Genomic DNA, 21,357 nt, shown 5'->3' on the forward strand with positions numbered 1-21,357 from the left:
GCCCAGAAGATAAAAGCCAACTCCAGAGGTTTGCTTGATCTACTCCCCACATAGATGAATTCGTTACATCCATTAAGTAATAAGCATGATTGTCATTATGGAGAACTAGTGGGATAGAAGAGCATTTTCTAGCCTGTATTTGCTTGGAATGAACCTATTCTGGCAGATCCCTAACCACTAGCATAACCTGTGATCAATAACAGCATCTATCATCTCTAAGAAGAAAAAGGCCTGGCCATAACGTGACTTAACCAGCTCAGGACACTGGGGAACCTCCCCACAGCTACGCTTGGAAAAGGCACACTTACCTCTTTCAGAAGAAACTTGTGATTATAAAGACTGCAGCTTTTAGGTTTGGGAGGTGAGGGTAAGAACTGAAAGCCTCTTACTTCATTAGGAGGTTTGTTAATGGTGGAAAGGACAGAAACTCAATAAAACCAGGCTGAGGTGGAGAAATTCTCTTTCTTAAAGCAGGAAGGAAAAAAAGAAAAAGCCAGCCCCAAACCCTGGCTATAACATCTCCTGCTTCCATTATACTTCAAAACAAAATGAAGGATTTTGTTTTAATAACAACTTTTTACCAACCTCCACACACCTCCTCCAGAACTCACCAAGTCCCCCTGCCCCCCTCGATAAAAGTTGAAAGATCAAATTTATTCTCTTTGTAGGCAGGTGAACATTCACACACCCAGACATAGCCACATATATATTTTATACACCTAAATATAAAATATACATTTTACAGGCACTTCAGCTTGCTCCCTGGCTGCACACAGAAGCCCAAAAAATGCACGTTCCAACGGGGTTCTTGTAATGGACTTCAGTTGAGGCAATGAGAACCGAAGAGCATCATAATGAGATTCCTGTGTGCACAACTATAATATATACATGACTCAATGCATGGAGAGCTGATAAGCAAAGCTAACTCTCTCTCGAATGGGAACATCACAACTAGATCAGGTTCAGCTCCTCGTAACAAGACCTCCTTCACTCTCTGTCCTATGCAGTGTCCATTGCATCCCCAGCTTACTCTGCTGCCTTTACAGCAAACTTAGGGAATTTAATAGAGATTAACCTTCCTTAAAACTTGGTAACGTGTCCCTGCAACAGCTGAGAAAGTGTTAGACCTCTTACAGAGCCTCTGATGGCAATAAAATAGAACTCAACATCCTTGATTGCATTTAGTATATTTTTCAAGTAATTCCTCAAGAAGCCCATGTGATATTGATAGGCCTACTGCAATCTCATTCCCATTAAACCGCAGAGATTTCTTTTCCATCAACTATTTCTCACTCTCAGTTCTGTAAGATTCTGAGTCATATCAAAATTGATAATTCTGTATTTTTAAGTCCTCACAGCAGATTCAGACCATCCTACAGCCAGAGTGGATCTATCACAGCTCCAGTGCAGTCAACAAGCAAATACCATTCACTTTGAAGGCAGAGGGAAAAGAGAAGTTCAATCCTACTTTTGACTGCAGGTGAAAGGAATCGGCTCCTGTTTATGCACAGTACCTGGCATGACAGGGCATGGCTAGGCAGCAGCACCCAGCAAAAAAAAAAAAAAAAAGAGAGTAAACAACTGTTTTCCAAATACATTTTGTTGCTATTTGTGTATCCCTTTGTTTTTGTTTTGAGAAGAGTAAGAAAGGCAAAAAAAAAAAAGAGTATTTAAGTCAGACTATTTTACATTTATATGTGCAGAGTATGTTGCAATTTGAAAGCATGGTAGAAATACAAATTCTATCAGTCCTGCTACTAACCAGGCTTACTAGCCAGAAAAGGACACAAAAAGCTATTTTACATAATTCCTGCATTAACAAAGCACATCTACACTTCTATGTATTTGCTGAACCAGCTGACAGACCATGCCATAAGCGTGTTCCAAACATCTAAAATAGAAGATGTATGGTGATTTCAGTGAAAAGCTCAGAGCTTGAAGTACAGCTGTATCTCATAGCAGCCACAGATGCGGCTTTCTGTGAAACGCAGAGCGTTAAGGAGAACAGCATCTTCCAAAAGCATATCTACCAAAACCACCACAGTTCTTAACAGCCATCTGCAGGAAATGAGAAGGCACTGGACAGGCTGTAGGCTCACGTGTCTTAAAGCAGAAAGAACAATCAGGCAAAACTGCATCAAGAGGAAAGAAAAAAGCATTCTGCAAAATGCTTGAAGCATTCTCGACTGAAAGTTCCTCAAGAATTTAATTCCACAGAATGCAGAAACACCTCAGCCATCAGTTGCAAATGACTGAATGCTGTGAATTAGCAAACTGACGGCAGACCCAAAGTTTGCAGAAATCAATGAAAAGATGTCTGTCAGCCCAGCAAGATTTGTTTCAGGCTCCAAGTAAATACAGGTAATAATTAAAAAGCCTACACAGCACATCACCAAATACATTTTGCTCATTTCTTCAGAACGATTTTATGTTATTTGCCATCTCCAACAGTTATAGTGCAGAAAAGCCAAGCAGAAGAGAAGCAATGTGGGGAAAAATAATTAAAAAAAAATACTTTTGCAGCCAGAAAGCTTTACTGTCTGCTACAAAATATTTGCTGAAGAGTTAGAAAGAACTGGTTTTTGGACAGCAGGTTAAAGATTGGGCAACTGTGACATAAGGCAATTCTGTGATTATTTGCATTGCCTGACATGATGGATATACCAACCACCACACCACAAAGATGGAAGCTAAGGGAGGAATATTTATGATCTTTAACTGGTAAATGAAAATGGCAGCAATTCCAAATCAGGAAACTCACCTTGCTTCCTGGTCTGTGCAGCCTCAAGCGATCGTCTTTCATCAGGGTGGATAAGACCTTCTCCATCTTTATCTCTGAGACACTGAAGCAGCAAAGACAAAACAAACTTGCAATTTATTCTGAATAAGAAACTAAAGGCTGATAATGGATGCCAAGATAGGAGGTGATACTCAACCTTCATCCAAAGAAGGAAAGTGTTTATGGGGAAACAACAGGATCAAAAGGAACTTCTACTAAGCCAACTCTTCTCTTCCACACAGTCACATCATACCCCACTTATGTCACTCCAACCTCTTTCTCCATTGCTGGACTCGGAGCCCAGAAATACTCCTCCTGATGGACCTACTCTCACATTCATTTATAGCTTCAAAAGCCAGTTCTGATACCAAACACACAGTTTGATTTTCTTTTCCGTTCTGAGGACTCACCCTCTTTCTCCCTCGGCACAAGTATAAAACCAAAGTCCTGCACATTAGGGACTTAAAATACTTTATTTATTTATTTTTTTTTTAAAAACATTTTTTTAAAATAAAGTCAACTCAGTTAGCTATCCCTAGCCATGTTTCACACTGGGCATTTATTTCCATTCTACCTCACATTCTTCCTGTTGCTTCAACCAGATGATTTATTCTCTAGCCCTGCTTGCTTGCAAGACACTGCTGGCCTACTGCTATGGCCTAGATACCAATGAATTCTTAAGAGCCAGCTTCATTTTAAAGCATGCAAGTGGTCCCATCCAGAGACACATGTAAAGGAGATGAGATATCCTTCGTCCTCTTTAACACTGTCTTGTGGGGCACACACACACCAGGTGACACAGCACAAGAACAGCTGTGCAGCTTCAGGCAATTAATAGCATGCCTGCATCCAAACTGGGCCCCATTTCCAAGGGAATTGCTCGAATAATAAAAGTTGATGTTTGTGGGTCCAAGTTTTCCAGTCGCTGCATTTCAGCGGTGGGCAAAGGTCATCTCTAGAAAAAGAGATTCTTTCCCTTTTTTATACCAGAGTAAATCATAAATACTGCATGGAAGCCAAGGAGTTCATTGGGGTTTACTAGAGGGTAAGGAAAAGATAAATCTTGGGGGCCCAGCACTCCTCAGATTCCCAGATCTCACATGGTCAGACAGATGCAGGCAGTTTCTGAAAGCAGGCACTGATGATTTTCTACGAAGTACCGAAACAAATTGTACCAACAAGGATCTTCCTTTTCTCTTCACTCAGAGATCTCAAAACTCCTGGTAAGGAGGAATGAATAATTCCTTGCTATGTTCTGCATTACAACGGGATGCAGTGTCCTTTCCACTTAAAGCAACAAATACCTTTTTCCTGCAATCTGCACTTCCAACCTCCACTGGCTCATCATCACAACACAACTAAAGGAAAAGAGATGGTCTGCAGAAAGAGTCACCCAGCCTCAGAGGCACAGGCGAATGTGGCCGTAAGATATCCTACATGGGAGAGGAGCCCCATCTCTCTGCAGCTGGGATTCTCAGTACACAAATTCCTCCACAGGGGATGCGGAGAGGGGTAGGGGAGAGATGGAGAGCAAGGGAAATGGAGCATAAAATGACAACTGAGGGTTTCTGTTTGTTTCTGAAAAGTGTAACAGTAAATTAAAACATAAATGGCAACCGCTTAAGCAAGTGAAAAGTGTACCTCCCCACCCCCCCAAGGTTTCTTTGACACAGCTATGAATGAAAACGTCAAACCTTTGACATTGATTTGTCTGATATGTCACCCCCTCGCCGATCCTCCCCTCTCGCGGCGCGCTGCCAGCTCGCAGCCTAACAGATATGTGAACTCGGTTCTCAGCGGGGAGCAGCATGTGAGGGGAGCAGGGGAGGGGGAGCACAACGTGGAGAAGGGAGAGAAATGACTCGTGCCTTCACGGTGATGCTCCCTCCTTTATAAATTAGTTAGGCCGCCCGTTAGGAGATAAAGAAATTATCTGATAGCTGTCGAGGCAGGCGCTGCTAGATTGCAGTTGAAGGAACTAAAAGAGACATAAGCAAAAAAAAGAAAAAAAAAGTAAACCTCACTGACTTTCTGCTGCTTCTTGCCTCTTCCCTATAGAGGAAAATGTGTTAGTTACGCTGAGACAGAATGTTTTGGAGTCTAACCTTTAAAAAGAAAAAGAAAAATGGGGAAATGCACACAAAACATCAGCATGCATGAACACACAGCTGGACAGAGGAGCCACAACTTCAAGCCACACAAAGACTGAAAAGAAAGTTACAGAGGCACACGGCTTCCTTGAGACCCATTGGGAATTACTGATCTCAGCAGAGCCAAAGTGAGATCGTTTTGGCAACGGCTAAAGCTGCTTTTCCACAGTGGAAGCCAAGGAGAGGCTTCAGGTACTGGTGAAAATTAATTGCGAGCGATTTCCAATTTCAAAGGCAGTCATCCCTAATTCCGAAGTGGATTTTCATCCAGGAACAAAGCCACGTCTGCTCTCATTACTTCCGACTCTCAACACTTCTGGACTTACTCCCATGCATGCTGGGGTGGGTGGAGGGGTTTAAAAAAACCTCTGGGTCAGATCCTCACCTCCTGTAAATCAGTGTGGCACTAACTCATTTACACCAGCTGAAGATGGCAGGGACCTGTCTCGTGCTTTGTCTTCTCAGAAATACATATTTTATGAAGTATTTACATTTCAATAAACCTCACGGGAATTTCATTTATAAAAGGAAAAAAAAAAAAATTAAAAACAATTCACAGCACACGCAGAAACCAACACAAAACAAAAGGCTAAGAATTAAAAACGACACGAATTCTGGTAACTTGTGCAGCCCGGGTCAAAAGCTGTGAAGACCCAGGATAAAGGAAAAAAATTACCAGTGCTGAAGAGGATGGGTGACAGCCCAACACATGCTGTCTTTCAGCCTCGCACTGAATTAAATTGTCAGGATTATCACCATAATGCTCTGTTTATGAAGAGTAACGGCAATTTGTGCTGATGGCACTCGCTGCCTTTAGCTTCAAGCTGCCTTCCTGCATCTTCTCTGTAATTCATCAGCTCTCTCTTCTTGCCGCTGTCCCTTCTCACACCGCGCACTGCTACGTAGGAAGAGCAGAGGACACATGACTGCAAACAGGCCGAATCGCCCACCGATGCCAATTAGACACTGATTTTCTCCCATCTGAAGACAGAGGTCAAAGGCAGAAAAATCACACTCCTTTTTTTTCGGCAGTCCCTTATCTCCAGGGCAGCAAGTTTTACGACGAACATAAAACAAACAAGAGAAGACAATCCCTGGAGTTGTTTGGACGTACTGATTTGAGAAGCAGAGAAAAAATATTCACATAAAGCTCTCCCTTACACACTGAGCACAGTCTTCTAGATTGCTGAAGAACGGTGGCTAGCTCAACAACAGGTCTTCTCAGCAGATATAATTAGCAGTGTGAGTGAGTGACACTGCTTCTTAAACTTGTTAAAAAAATCCAGCAAAAGTGGATAAAAGCATTAACAATTAAAAAAAAAAAAAAAAGAAAAGAAAAAAGGAAGTTTTCCTCTCCTTCCTCCAACCCTTCCCAAATATTATAAAGTGGAAAAATACAACTTTCTACTTGGAGTTAAAAATTCACAATTATGTGGGATTTCACCTTTAAATGTCAGTGCTGTTTGTTACATGAAAAAAAGCCCTGTCAGCTTAGCCCTCCATGTCTTGCTGGTGTCTGCTTAATAGATAGTTACCTGGGATGATGGATGGCTCTTTGTTAGACCACTAAATGGCTCGCAGCCTAGAATAAGCCCGTATTTACTGCCAACATTTGTTTGTTTCAAGGATGCAAAACCAAATTCGGCTCCAAGCAGCTCCACCCGACATAAACACAACAAATAAAAGAGAACTAATCTGTGCATGAGTTTACAGGACTCCACCAACGCTAGAACAACACTAAAGGGACTCTATTCAGCTGCTGCTCTGAAATGCCAAAGAGACAGCAATGCAGGAAGCAAGAGGAGTCGCATCTCCAGTTGCCTGCTGGGGAGGCTTGGGACCTGGTAATGCTCCCTGCTAGCAATACTGAAGGTTTTTTTATCCCCACAAAGGGACCACTATGCAAGGAGACCTGGACTGAAATATCATAGCATGCCAGCCATCAAGTAGCAGCCCAAAGAGCAGTCAGCTCCCTCACCAGCCTGGCTTTGCTCTCCTTATTGCCTGGTCCCGAGTCCTGGCCACAGCCGGTGTGAGAAGCATTCTCAGCCAGCCTGGAAACACACCCCACTTTAGGTCTGTTGAGTCCCCCCCACCCCTTTGCCTTCCAGGACCATACTGGGCACTCACCACTCACAGAAACCTCTTCTATTTTTGCCACAAGGCACTTACACAACATATCTGGGCCAATTACCTGCCAGATACGACCCACTGCTCCCCAGCTATTTCTCTGCCGGATCTCTCCTGAAGAGAAAGCACAATCTCTGACAATATGGTGCTATGCAGGCAGATGGCCAGCTAGCATTTGACAGGCTCATTTGACTTGTGATCTCCGCATAGCCACAACTTGAACCCAGGGCCACAGAGATAACAACCAAACGCAAAGGATCTCCGACTCCCATCTCCTCCGTGCCCCTCACCACACACACACACACACACACACACACACACACACACTTCTCATACAGTCTGCCAGCCGGATGATTTTCCACACGCATCCCCCTCTCCTTTTACCAGTCTGGGGCTGGTTCTGGATCACAAGAATTAATAAATTCTTATTAAAACCTGCACGAAGCTACAGTCCCGCTGCAAGCGCCACGGAAGGTTAATTAGCAAGGATGAGCTGAAACTTTTGTTCGCGTTTCTGACTCACTTAATCTTGTGAGAAGCCAGCAAGCTGACATATTCTGCCTCCGAAGGCGCCAGGACAAGCAGGCTGTTCCCGTGACAGCCAATCCGAGCCGTCCTCCCGATCCGGTGGATGTATTCCGCAGGTGAAGCTGGAGCGTTATACTTCAAAAAGGGAACATGAGAAGGGAAGGGAGGAATTAACAGAACACAGCATGTTAATTATAAACGAGACGCTCGGTCTGCTCGTCTGAAACAAAGGGGATCTCAGCAAAACCCACCTGCTGTACCTCCCTCGGAATCAGTCTGTTTATCAAGAGCCCATCGGACTCATCGCTGTAACCATCACTCAACCCCCTCAGCCGCAGCAGTTTTTTGACATGTGAATGTGACACATTGGCCAACTTTCAGATAATAGGACAGTTTTCCCCATCTCAGTGTCTCTCTTTGCCTTTTACATTTTATTTCTATACAGGCACATCAGGAATCTGTTTGCTTCTCCCTCTCAAAAAATAAATTCTCACTAAATCCTCCAACCAACCAAAGCCCATCAGTACCCATGCAGAGCGGGATGCCACCTGTGCCACATTTAGGAGAAAAGCCATGCAATTAAATATGGCCAATCTAAATTTGGCTATGTTTTTGTTGTGATTAAAGCAAATCATAGGTAGTTTTTGGATAGAAGAAGCCTAAGAGAGATGTGATATCAAGTCCTTTGGGCAGCATATGATACAGGTAGCAGTTGTCTTTCCGTCTATGACTGTGAGTCCAAACTGAGATGTTGCTTAAAGGCCCCCACCCAACCCCAGTAGAGCAGTGCCTCTCACTTACTTGACTGACAAAATGCCCAGCTATTTGCAAGATCTGATAAAGGGTGACGTATTTCCCTCCCTTTAGCCTTCCCCCATTCTTTCTCCCCCTCCTTTCCTAGAAAAATGAACATGCACAGAGATACTGCTCAGAAATGAGCCCTCAGCAGTTTAACTGGAAAAAAACCAACAACCAAAGCCCACTCTAGTGTTTATACCTGTGCCCTCTGGCAAAGTTTCTACTGGCTAGAGGTGTGAGTAAGATGCTGTGAGCAATCTAATTGCTCCCTGCAGGTCCTTGCTCTTGGACACAGCTCTCAGGACAGCTGAGATTTCGCCTTCTGGACACACAGAAGTCTCCCAGGGCTCGAGGTAATTTGCACTGCGTTCTAACACTGGCAACTATATCTTTGGTAAATTATATTAATATACAGATCTGGGAATTAAAGACTTTACTTCCCCAGCCTTCTCTGACGAGCTAGCTGCTACAAAATCTTTTCATTTTTAAAAACACTAAATTCAAATCAAATTTGTTACCTGATGAGGTAGAAATTAAAAGGTTGTTTCACCAACGCTTTGTGCCCTGTTCTTTTTACCCACATGTCACTTGATACATGAGAATCTCTAAATCAGTTTTCCCCAGTTCAACTAACTTTCTTTTAATAATCGATCTTTTACAAAAATTGAAATGCTTCATGCCCCCAGATTCCTCTTTGAAGTGACAGACTGCTATTTTTAAGGTTCAATCCATCTCTCCTAGTTTCAAGACTTTTTTTTTAAAGACAATATTTCTGTCAACAGCAATGCAGCGTTGGTGTGGGTTTTTGTTTGTTTTTGAAGGAGAAATCTGAACTATACAGTTCTACTGAAAGCTGAATGCTTACAGCTAACCCAGTAAACCCAATCCAGGAAAGCCCAACCTGAAGCACTCAGACCAATGCACAGATGCAGTCAGAAATACATGGGTCTCCCACACCTGAAGCATCAGCACAAAGACAAGTCAACTGCAGAATGAGGGTCTGGACTGGAAAGGGAGCTCATTTAAGCAGGACTGCACTTAATGCACACACACACATACACACACAGCAAACCTACCTGCACGATCCACATGACTTGAGGCAGGTCTAGTCCACGTGCTGCGACGTCCTTTAAAATGAACAAGGAAATGATCAAGTGAAAATGCTTCACAGGTCTCAGCAAATTAAGAACTCTGCCGGGACAGTGATTATGCTGGGGAACAACTGGCTGCACAAATAGGAATTTTACGTGCCTGTTTTTGGGTGAGATGGGCTGAAGGTCACAACTAGTGAAGAGCTTTAAATATAAGGGAGACTGTTATCAGGTTAACACAATGAAAAGCATTCCACTACCATGGGCCAAAGCTTGGAGAATATAAAAACAACTCTTTCAGGAGAGTGGTGCTGAATTACAGTCCCTTTGCATTACATCAGAGGGTCAATTACCTTAATGGTACTGACACCTTTGGTTCTTCAGTCTGTTTCATCGATGAAACAGACTCACTTGAGGCATATACAACCCAAACAACAAGAGAGGCAGAATTAAAACCCTGGAAGGCAATACTGCCACTGAGCTAACTTCTGCAACTCTAAGAACTAAAACCAGGTTGCTAATGGTGAAAAGGAAAACGGCCACAGAACAAGTGATTAGTGATCCTAATGATTCTAGGCCTAGAGTACAACATCCGAAAGTGCACTGATCTCCACCAAGAACTAAGAGTGTCCTAAGTGGTGATACGAAGCAGAGGAGCAGAAGACTTGCAGGTCACCCGGTGCTGTGATTAAAAAAGAAAAAAAAAGAAAAAAAAAAGGGGCAGCAAAGAATTTGGTAGAATCTGCAGGAAGCTGAAGGACAGCCCAAGGGGAAGAGACTCCAGCCATGCTTTAGATTTTCACCAGTCTGGTTTTAATTTGGAGAAACAAAACTCAGCCCTGAAGAAAACAGTCTGAAGTGACTGACATTCACATGGTTTGATGTGCCAGCTGGTAAGAAAACCCATCAACTTGGAGAAGGGCTTGAGTGAGACCCTTTAGTTATCTGCAGACAAGTGCAGCTCAAAAATATATCCTGTCAGAGAAGAAACAGTTTAAATACTGTTCAAAATGGAGAGATAGCACAAGCGTGCTTCAATCTCCCTTCTTGATGCTCTGTTCATTAGCAACGTCCTCACATACTCCTTGGATTTTACATTCACCACGCACAGTAACAGAGCAGGTGTGCAGATTTAACTCTGTTAGGTAATGTTTTGGAACATGTGTATCTTTTAGCTAGTCGCAAAATAGAATATATTAAGAATGTAAGCAGGAGCTTAATGTACTAAAAATGTGTCAGCCACCCACTGAAGTGTTTTCATGTGACTCCCACACACGTTAAAAGACGAGGAAGCTGATGTTTTGGCAGCAAAGACCTTTCCATGAGCTCTAGCCAGGCTGCTTTGTGGCTCCAAGTGCAGTAAAGGAGGAGACAATTTCCACAGCGCCCACTCTGAAATAATATGTACTTCCACTCCAACACGCTCATTAAGAAATGACTTGTTCCCAGAGTCAGATGAACAGATGTACAAAAAGCCATTTAAAGGAGGCTGGAGAAGATAAATCAAGAGAAGTCAGGGAACAGCAGTTACTGGGATAACAAGATTATGAACTCTACAGCACAATCAGATAGGAGTGCTGATGTCTGATTTTGCTGGTTCTGCTACGTACTTCCATGCTGACAGGTCTTTGGTCTTCTCCTGTTCTGTGCTCTTTCTCACACCTAGCAGTATAGGGAAGGCTGTAGCTGAGCAGAGGGCTCTGACCTTGGGACAAGGACAGCTTACCTGAAACATGCAGATAACCAAGCTATCCCTGTGGTCACAAGCACACAGCTCCTACACAGGGACAACAGCAGAGAAAGGGACCTGCCCTCTCAACCATCAGGACCATTCCCCTCCTCTTCTACGATACCTTTTCTCAACAGATCTGGCTGGGAAACCACTACTGCAGACACCATTGTTTCCAAGTACATTTTGCCAAAGGAAGAAGAACAGTTGAAAGGTTAACCAAAATCATGATGAAGAGCCAGGGACGTTTCAGGAGGAGGCTCTCTGCCATCATCAGCCCCGCATTCGCTATTGCTTTCACAATGCCACCAACTCCATTCAGCTGTTACTGACATGTATCAGCAGCTATTCTCTTGGGGTTTAACTTGGCTTTCTTTCAGAAGTATCCTGGGATTCACTGGTAATTGGAGTGTTTTGCAAACTCTCAAAGATTTCTCAGTATCAGTCCACCTGCGTCTCCTGTAGCTCCTTTTTCACAAAGACCCTGGTAGGCAGCAGCAGGGTAGAATTAGGATTAAAAGTTTGAGATGATTTGCCTTCCTCTGCTGAGGAAGGCATGAGCTTCTCGCTTCTCACATCTTTAGAAAAACACTTTTGGGTCATTGTATCAGGAAAGAGAATACAGCTCAAACAACAATTATCCTGTTCTACTAGCACGACATTTATTTCCTACACAGAAGCACTAACCTGCTGCCAATGCTCTTTCAAGAAACCTGACAGATTTCCAATTCGCTACTTTCACTTCTTCCCCATTGTCCCAGACAGCATTATCCCTCCCATATATTTCTCACACCACCATTCCTTAATAACAGGGAAATGAAGAATATGACACCTGATTGATGACATCGCCGCTGTTTCCTCTCAATGAGCAGTGAGAGGGAGAACTGAATGCCCATCTCACAGGAGCAAGGAGAAAGAAACCACTCCAGCATAATTTTAAAGAAAACCCTGATGCCAACCAAATAATAACCTGAAGCCTTCGCCATGTTCCTGCCCCGATCCCAACTGCAAGTCAAAGAATGGCACAATTTAGAAGTCCAGCCTACCTGAAGACTTGCAGAAATGCTGAAATTCCTGCTACTAACAATGCACATCAGCAGCCGATCCTCATGGCACGACAGAGGTGTGAGGGAGAGAGAGAGGGGTTGGATGCAAGGGAACAAAGGGCAGAAACCCCATACAGAGAGCAAAGGGTATTGCTGCAGAATATCAGAAACAGCGCAGCCACAAAACTTTTGCAGTGGCCTTCGCTGCTCACAATCTAATTAGGGCAAAGGAAACTGCTAAAGTTGCTTTTGAAAGACACTCAATGGTGAGGTCTTGAAGGCCCTGAGCTTGACAATTGGCTGCCTACATGAGGCCTAGAAGTACAGATGGAAGGCAGCTTGCTCAGGTGCCAGGCTGTCAGTTGGATTAAAATGACTCATTTATTTACCAAAGAACCTCACAAAGTGCTTTAGCTAACAGGCAGAGAGGGCCTAACGGCTCTCCAAGCTGGGGAAGAAGCTCTCGCGCCTTCCCGGCCTGCCAAAAGTCATTACTGCCGAGTGTGGAAAGCCATCAGCAGGGTAGAGACCCCCGTCGGCAGGGTGACAGATTGGGCTGCGTAATCAGAGGAGGAAGGAGAGAGCACAGAAGCTGTCAGAGGCGAAAGCTCTTGGCTGGGGCCGCCAGAAAACTGGCAAGATGAGTTAGCGTGACTGAGTAAACAGCAAACAATCTCCAAATGATCTTTCCTCTCTCCATGGAAGAGATGAACTTGTTTAAAAGGCACATCCCAAAGGAAGCCGCAAAGAACTTCAGTGAAGGAGAGAGAAATAAATCTGGATGAGACCCTCTGAGATACACAGCCCTTCTTTATTTTCCTGTCTGCACAAAATATTTCATGGTCTGTACTAATATACATATGACATAGAGCAAATTAATAAAAGGAACAGCAGGTCCCGTTGCTTACTGGAGCGGAAAGATGGGTGGAGAACATGGCATAAGGGACAAGGGAAGGACAGTAACATTATTTGTGCAGCTCTTTTGTGAGCCAAGTTTCAAAATTTCGCAGGCACCAAACGTGGTTTTGCAGTGAAGAGAGCAGAACCACCTCACTGCAGATTTTTGCTGATATGAATAAAAGCATTTAAAAACAAACAAACAAAAAAAGCAATGCCCTCGGAGGCAGGAGGTGATCATAGTGCCTGGCTGCCCTTTGGACATCTGCGTTGGGGAGGCACCTGTAATGTGGGACTAGTGCAAAGCCTATCTCTATATTAAGGCGTCCATATGGTCCCCATTACTGTGGTAACAGGCCACCTCCTGGTTTCAATGCATTTGTCCTCCCAACGTCTCTGTAAGACAGAAGAGTGCTACTACCCCCATTTTACAGATGGGGAACTGAAGCGCAGAGATTATTTTGGACTAGACATACAACTTACTGTACTTAACATGGTAACCATGTGCCAGCTGAGCCATAGTAACTGTAGCTGTCAGGATTTGCATCCCTACCTTGCAGTAAATGCAAAGTAGCTTAGACCGAAAATGAAGAAGGGTTATGATAAATGCATCACCTTACACTACTCTCTTCACTGCAACCAAAGCTAATACACATTAACTCCCATTTATGACAGGTCAGGAGCAAATGCACAACTATCATCACTCAGTTGACATGTGGCTACCTGCCCTGTCATCACAATTCCTCGTCCACTTGTATGGAGCCTGTGGCATAGCAAGAAATCAAACCACATCTCCAGTGTCTCAAGAAGGGAATCCCATCCACTGGGATTTCTTTATCTAACTTTTTTTTTCCTCCTACCCTGCCATCAGCTGTATGTTTCCTGCCATATTTTTCCTGACACAGGCTGCACTTCCCCTCCAGATCATCTTACCCAGGAACTGTTATCCCAATGAAAGACAGAAGAGTGTTTGCAATGGTTCTATTTTATCTTTGTCTAAAACCAAACATTCAGCATCTTTGTGAACTCCTTAAACAGAAATTTCAGTAACAAAATCCTTGAAATTTCTCAGTTACAGCTAAAGTGTGCATGAAGGATAGCACAGTTTACCTATTTAGTATACAGCATTTACCATATGCTACTTATCTTCAAAATACTTTATCTGCACCAGTGAATGATTAAGCTTGGTATGTTCCTCACCTGAGACACTTAAGTATTATCTCCAGATACAGTAATAAGTAGTAAAGTAATAGTTACACTTATGAATTGCAAAGATGCATTTTGACCTTGATCAATTTGTTGTAAAGACTTCACACAGACAAGGAGCAGGTAATATATGCATCTTCACAAGTGATACAAAACATAATTTGGCAGTGCTAAGTCAAATGCTCCTATATACGTGGCAGTCCCACTTCATAACTGTGCACTTAAAAATAAGACAAAAATCAGCCCCCATTCTCTGCAAAAAATAAATCGTAACTAGTTTCCTTTAAGAACAATGTGCTGCAAGAACAGGAGTCACTTCAGAGCTAGAGAGGGTTTCTCAGCTCTAATTACTCCCGATCGCTGTAATTTACAAGTTTGCAGTGGGTAGAAATCGCCAAGATTCACACATTTTCAGGTCAACAGCTGCCACTATTAGAGAGCAAATCGTGCAGCCTTCTGCACCACTGCAGCAGGCTAGCTGTGGCACCGACAGGTCAGAAACGAGAAGTAGAAGGTGCCACCATAACACAAGGGTGCCAGCAAACTTCAGTAGAGGACAAGAATTTCTCCCTCAGCACCCGTGAAGGAAGCTTGAAGGGCAAACTATGGAGAGCAGCAGAGCATGTGCATTTCTAATGACACTGTTCTCTGGTAGGGCTTCCCTTCCATCCCCGCAGGTTTTTGTTTTTAACCTTGGGATAGTCATTAAGATGGAAAATATCACACCACATCCAATTTACCTGGCAGTTATGGGGCATGCTACAAATTAGGATTGCTCTCTATTGACTGCACACAGAGGGCAAGGTTCCAGCTTCAACTGAACAGATTTTTGCAGACATACGGCCATGCAACATACTTAAAGGCTCTTGTATAAGATACAAGCTTTTTTCTGCAGATGGTGCCTTACTGCAAAAGATCACACAATAGTTTGCAAAGAGGGCACCAGCCCTTATTTAACATGTGAGATGCAGAGAAAGGAGATGACCTTCCTCAAGGTCAGACAGCGAGCTGGAATTACAGTTCAGTGCCAAGTCCTCTGTCCTACCATTAGATTACCAGGCAGGCCCATTAGCATGGTGCTGCAGAGACTAAGATACTTACGGTGCAAAGTAAGATGCCGGTATTGGATTTTAGGAACTCCTGGAAGACCTCCGTTCTTTCCTAGAGGATTAGAACAGAAAAATGAAGAACACGGATGCACATTACAATCAACTTCAAAGCAAGTTAGCTAGAGTAACAACAACTACACCTCCTGCAACTCTATCATGTACAGCTTCAAGAGCAGTCGGGCTCAAATGACAAAGTAATGGTACAGATGCATGGCCTGGAAAGCACAATGGAGCAAAACAGATTATTAAGTCCCAAAGATGCTCAGCTGCACACGAGAACCATAGGATAAGTTTCCAAAGCAACAGGATGAGGGAAAGGAGACCTTGGTCAGAATCTCCTGTGCAGAAAGGAGGAAGTGGGCTCCCAGGCTTTGAGGCAGCATCCGTAGAGCTCCCTGGGCGCCCTCCCGTGGCCCCAGCAATGAGGAGGGCCCTTGCACTTCTAAGGGCCACTCCACAGGCTCCTGAAAACCAGGACTGATGACACTGGGATGGGACCACAGCCTCAGCTCTACAGCTGTGTCCCCACCTCTAGTCTGTACCAACACGATTCCTGCTACTCCACTTCTAAACTGAGGTCAGTCTCCAAAGTAAGGCTGCCCACAGCCCCAGACACCACACTGCCCTGCCAGCAGTCCCACATGACATCACAGATGTATTTGCTGTCACATTAGTCAACCTCTGACGACCAGTAACTGAAGGCCTCAACAGCATTTGGTCTTCACATTTGTGAGGAACACCCATTCAGCTGCTCCTGCCTACCCCAGCTGTAAGAAACAACATTACATTCACACTTCTTTCACCTTGCTCCATTTACTCTTGTCCTGTCTCTGGCTTCCAATATACCATTCCCACCTCCTTCCTGAGCCACTTTCCCCTTTCTTCCAAAATATCCTCACCCTCCACGTTCCAAGCTTTCCCCCCCGAGTTAGAGGCTAAGTGAACAACCTGCTATATCGATGCTATAGAAACAGCTTTACACACTTGACTCCCAGCTAGACTCATTGCTCTAGGAAAGAAGGGAAACTTGGGCCTTGCTGACACGATGAACCCTCTGCTGACAAAAATTAAAGAAGAGAGCACGCTGTATCTTGTTGACAATGACAGCAGCCGTGCTCAGCAGTACCATATGGGATCCACAATTTAGCTCCATTAATGCTCTTAATTTGAAGACATCAAGCACTAATTACACACTGGGTACTAAAAAGGCAAAACCCTTCCCCTGGTGCCAGCTACTTAGTGGTGTTCTGTTGCCTTAACAGCTGGTCAGGGTAGAGTTGGGCCAGACCAGGCCTGCTCACTCGCTCAGACAGGCAGGTTGAGGAAAGGCCAGAATGCAGGGACAGCAAAGCACATGTTTCTGGTCTCCACAGGATGGGAATGAGTGAGAAAAACAATGGCTCTTCACCTCTTGCTTCATCAGAAAAGCTCTATTCATTTACCATCTCTGCTGTGCAGCTCAGAGCGGAGCAGCAGCTCTCTCTATCACAGGCTAAGGGCAAGATCAGGGGCTGAAGTTTCAAGGGAGCTCTCTTAGTTATTGAGAAAAACACTGCAGTGACAGCTTATTTGGTGCTCTTCTCCTGGCCTCTCAACTCCCTGCAGCAAACTCCAAATTCATCATCCAGGCACACCCTGCTAAAACCCATTTATTTTGGGGTAATCATCATTATCTTGCTATTATTCCAGCCCAGTGAAAAGAGCGGCCTGTCAAGACACTGTTCTTTAAAATCAGTGCCAAACTGCTCCATCCACATCTAATGGGGGTCAACTTATCATGTAGTAACATTTTGGGGCTTGGATGAAGTTTGCCTCTGGCATCAAAAGTCTTTTTTGACTGCATGAAAAAGCAGCATGGATACATAAATGCTTTAAGCATGCCCACTGGGAATACTGAACGGCTGCCTCAGCCTGCTGAAATAGTACCTCCTTCCTCTTCAGCTGTGCTTTTTGGATATAGCTACCAAAGTACTTTTTAGAAGTAGGACAATATCCTTATTCTCATTAGCAGATGGAAGAGTGAGGCCCCTAGAGGTGAAATGATTCTCTATCCTCTCTTCTGCCCTCCTCCCAAAAATAACCACAAAATAAATCACAGTGAATAAGGAACAAAACTGTGTATCCAGCCATTCTGATAATACATACTTCCTGTTCCATGTTGCCATGCAGTCGTAGAAACTGTAATTGCACAGAGACAGGTGAACGTTTAGGCTGTTCAGACTCTAGCTCTCCTGAAAGGACATTAACAAGGAGCTCATAGTGGAATTCTACTTGTTCACAACTGGAGAAAAAGATGATCATCTTCTGTTGCTTTGCATACTGTAAGAAAATAAGAAAATCGCATTTAACCATTTCCTGCAGGCCTCTCCCAACTCCAAGAGCTCATTTACGACCTGACTTCCACTTCTGTAGATACAATTACCCAGGAATGGATACATTGAGGAGTCTGAAGCCAAAGGCTAAGCCACTGAAGAAATTACCTCAGTCAGCATGAAAGCCTTAAGCTCAAAGCTTTATACGTAATCCACGCTAACCTTGACAAACTAAGAGATGTGAGAGTTGAAATGAGCAAAAGGCTACTTAACATAAATGCAAACAAGAGTCTCACCATGCATTTCTCCAGGATAAAAGCTGCTAATGTGACAAGCCTCAATTTGCTGGGGACCATCATGAAATACTGCTTAAGCTTCTCCGGAACAGCAAAGTTTTCCTGCTCCATACAGTTTGAGGAACTGTTGGCTTCTTTCTCTCTTTGTAATGCTGGTTTGAGACTCTTTCGGACTTCATCTGCTATGGAAATTCTGATGGGATCATTCAAACTGATATCAGCCAGCCGTGTTACTCCTGGAGCACAGGAAATGAAAAATACATGAGGCTCAATCTGGAAGGTGATCATACAACAATGCAATTCCAGGGAAAAACAGTGAAGGGCAAGGAATTAATGTGTAATGCCTCAAACACTGAGAGAACACTTGCACAAACATAAGAGCTTTCAGGTCTCGGCTAAGCATAGCTGTTGTGGACTCCACAACAGTCTCACAGGACCCTACTCCAGCCAACTGTGTTACTTTGCATTTACCAAGAGCACTAGGCATGGCTCAATTCCACCCAGCTGACCGTAAGATAAGAGCAAACAACACAGCAACAGCCCTGCCCTGTCCTTTTTTTGCCTTAACTCACATGTAAGAAAAGAAATATCATTAAAAAACAGCGCTTGCCAGGTTCATGGCTCTGGAACGTGTGTGACATATACATAAACACACTGACAGAAACTCCAGTAACAAAAAAGTGTCATAAATCCCATATCATCAATAGGCATTATTCCACTTCAGCAAAGGGCTTCTTATTGGGCTATAATTTAGTAAGTTTCAACAATGTAATTTAAGTCTCTTATTTTGCAGTTCCCTGTGAATTTTTCAGCTAACATTGCTGACCACCTGTCTGTAACCTACCTTCAGTGAGTGTGGCTGAGAGCAGGACATTCTGACGCGTCTCCCTCTCAGCATTTAAAGCATTAAGTATCACAGTTACATCCTTCTCAAAGCCCAGGTCCAGGATCCTACAAAAGGAACAGAAATGACAAAAGACGCCGTAAGGAAGGAATGAGAAAAAAAAAGAAGTCTGAAGCCTACATAATCCCATTAAAAATAGCAGAAGTGTTAGAGCTGATCAGATCTTTTGCCCATCTAGCTTTATTTCTTGTCTTTGGATTTTGCCAAAAGAAGATGTCAGAAGACACTGAGAGGACCTCTGTAGTTGAATGACTGTGGAATAATCTGTCCAACTGGGACATTTCTTCCTAATCTCAGGCATTTGCTGCTTGACTGAGGCCCTGAGTACGAATGGTTTCGTTATTTTTTAAATGCATTATCCATGTGGATGCAGGGGGTATTTTCATTCTTTTCTGTATCCAAACACCTGCAAGTTTACCTGTCTGCCTCATCAATGATCAGCCACTGAGTGCGACGGAAATGAATACATTCTGTGGACTTGATGTGATCAACCAGGCGACCAGGAGTCGAAATAAGGATATTTATCCCCTTCCGTAATCTGATTAAGAAAAAGAAAAAACCCAACACACTGATCACCAGAAACTCTGGAATAGGAACCTGCAATGAGGAACTGAACCTACAGAGGAAAAATCACTGCCACAGTAAGATGAACAGAACAGTACTTTCTTACTGATGAAAGCTGGAATTCCTTGCCAACTTTCACCTTTAATCATCACTGATATTCATAGCAGCACACTCAGAGATACAGACAAGGTGGAAAGAAATATCAGTAATATTACAGCATGCAAGCCAGGTTTTCTTTCAAATCAAGTATTTTTTACTGTCAAGAGTAAACTTCTTTTTGTGTATGCTTATACATAGACAAATGAAAACTCCATTCTGGATTACTGGCTTACAGTTCAATTTTTGCAAAGGGAAAAGAAAGGTTTTTAACACCAGGAAATCTCTTCTCCAGAAACCAATTTCCCCCGTAACAATTACTACAGGCAGCACTTGGTGGTAAGCAAATATAAGTGTTTGTCAGAAGAGAAAAAATACTGACAAGGGAGATCATCTTCTCAGAAGGCTCATCAACACTTTAGAAATAGATCCAACTGAGGAAAGTGAATGCTTCCTGCTGACCCAGCCAACCTACCTACGTAAGACCCAAGGGGATCACAGCTAGATCCAAACTCACAACTCCCTTGCTCAGTAAGAAAAGCACTCCGAAGAAGAGTAACAGATAAAATGGCTGTAGAGCAGAAGAATCCAAAATGCAGTTTAAGAAGTTGGCTTCCTACCTGGCTTTTTCTGATTTTCTCTTTTCTCCCCCCATAAGCACTCCAGGCACAATCCAGGTAAATGGCTACAGAAAGGAAAACCAAGAACAACATAGGTTCTTCTTTATTAAGAAACAGAGCCTAACCAAAAAATTATTCTTCTTGGCAAAAAGAGAAAAGACAGGGCTGGCAGCAGAGCGTTCCTGATTTGATCTAACAGACCCAATCTACATGCTCTATCTCACCCACAGCTAAATATCAATGGCACCTCTAGTTCTAGGCATGTAACTTACTCCCCACATTGCCTAGGAAGATAGAAATGAAATCATCTTTGCACCACTTTCACTCACATAATAATATTTCTTTTCCTTCTCCCCATGAAGTCTAAATGTTCAAAGACAAACTATGCTGCTATTTCTTCATCTTGCCTTTAAGCAATATCCTCCTGTGGCCAAGAAAGACTTAAGAAAGACACAAGACCTATGAAGTTTATTGGTATGTACACAGCCCTACAGGCACACAGTCACCATGCCTGCACATAAAACGTCAGTCTCATTGATACTAGCAGGAGTTTTTGCCTTTTACTTCAATGAGGCCCAGCTCTTCATCACATCCAACACTGCCCAATATTTACAGGGGAGATAATCAAAGCACAGGACTGCCATTGCCTCGCTTGAGAAGAAATGCAGGACAGACACAGCACAGCTTGGAAGGACTGCACAAATGCGTGACTGGGAAGTAAGTTTCAGTTTGCATGGGTCACTGCTTGCCAAAAATACTCCAACAAAATAGTTTTTAACAAAAAGCACTTCTTTATAAGGTTTAAAATAAGAAAGATGTCTAAGCAAGATCCATACAATGTCATCTCTGCAGCTGGCAAAGTTAGAGTGCCAAAAAGAGATCAACTGTCTGTTTTCTCCCTCAGTGATCACCCAAGAAATTACACTCTCCAGTTGTCCAGTCTGACCATGATCTAAATCTTTTGGTTTGGGTCACAATGGCAATTGATAGTGATGACATGTATGTAATCAAGCAAAAAATTAGAGGGGAAAAGGGCAGCAATCAGACTTCATCTCTGCAGATCGTCTTCAATCGCTTGAGATCATGAAAGAATGCTACTGGC

General features: G+C 43.4%; 1 protein-coding gene across 1 annotated transcript in view; it reads right to left on the minus strand.

Moving 5' to 3' along the window:
* Positions 1-21,357, minus strand: part of DDX31 (DEAD-box helicase 31) — a gene marked incomplete at both ends in the record, with an annotated part of 42,514 nt that overhangs the window by 14,687 nt on the left and 6,470 nt on the right. Inside the window, 9 exons of the mRNA XM_079544702.1 lie at positions 2,762-2,843; positions 7,583-7,722; positions 9,462-9,512; positions 15,456-15,515; positions 17,609-17,782; positions 18,072-18,307; positions 18,916-19,091; positions 19,394-19,513; positions 20,256-20,320. Of these exons, the coding sequence (XP_079400828.1) occupies positions 2,762-2,843; positions 7,583-7,722; positions 9,462-9,512; positions 15,456-15,515; positions 17,609-17,782; positions 18,072-18,307; positions 18,916-19,091; positions 19,394-19,513; positions 20,256-20,320 (1,104 nt within the window). The remainder of the gene's footprint in view (positions 1-2,761; positions 2,844-7,582; positions 7,723-9,461; positions 9,513-15,455; positions 15,516-17,608; positions 17,783-18,071; positions 18,308-18,915; positions 19,092-19,393; positions 19,514-20,255; positions 20,321-21,357) is intronic.

This window comes from Tetrao urogallus (assembly GCF_951394365.1).
Source record: "Tetrao urogallus genome assembly, chromosome: 19".
NCBI classification, from domain to species: Eukaryota; Metazoa; Chordata; class Aves; order Galliformes; family Phasianidae; genus Tetrao; species Tetrao urogallus.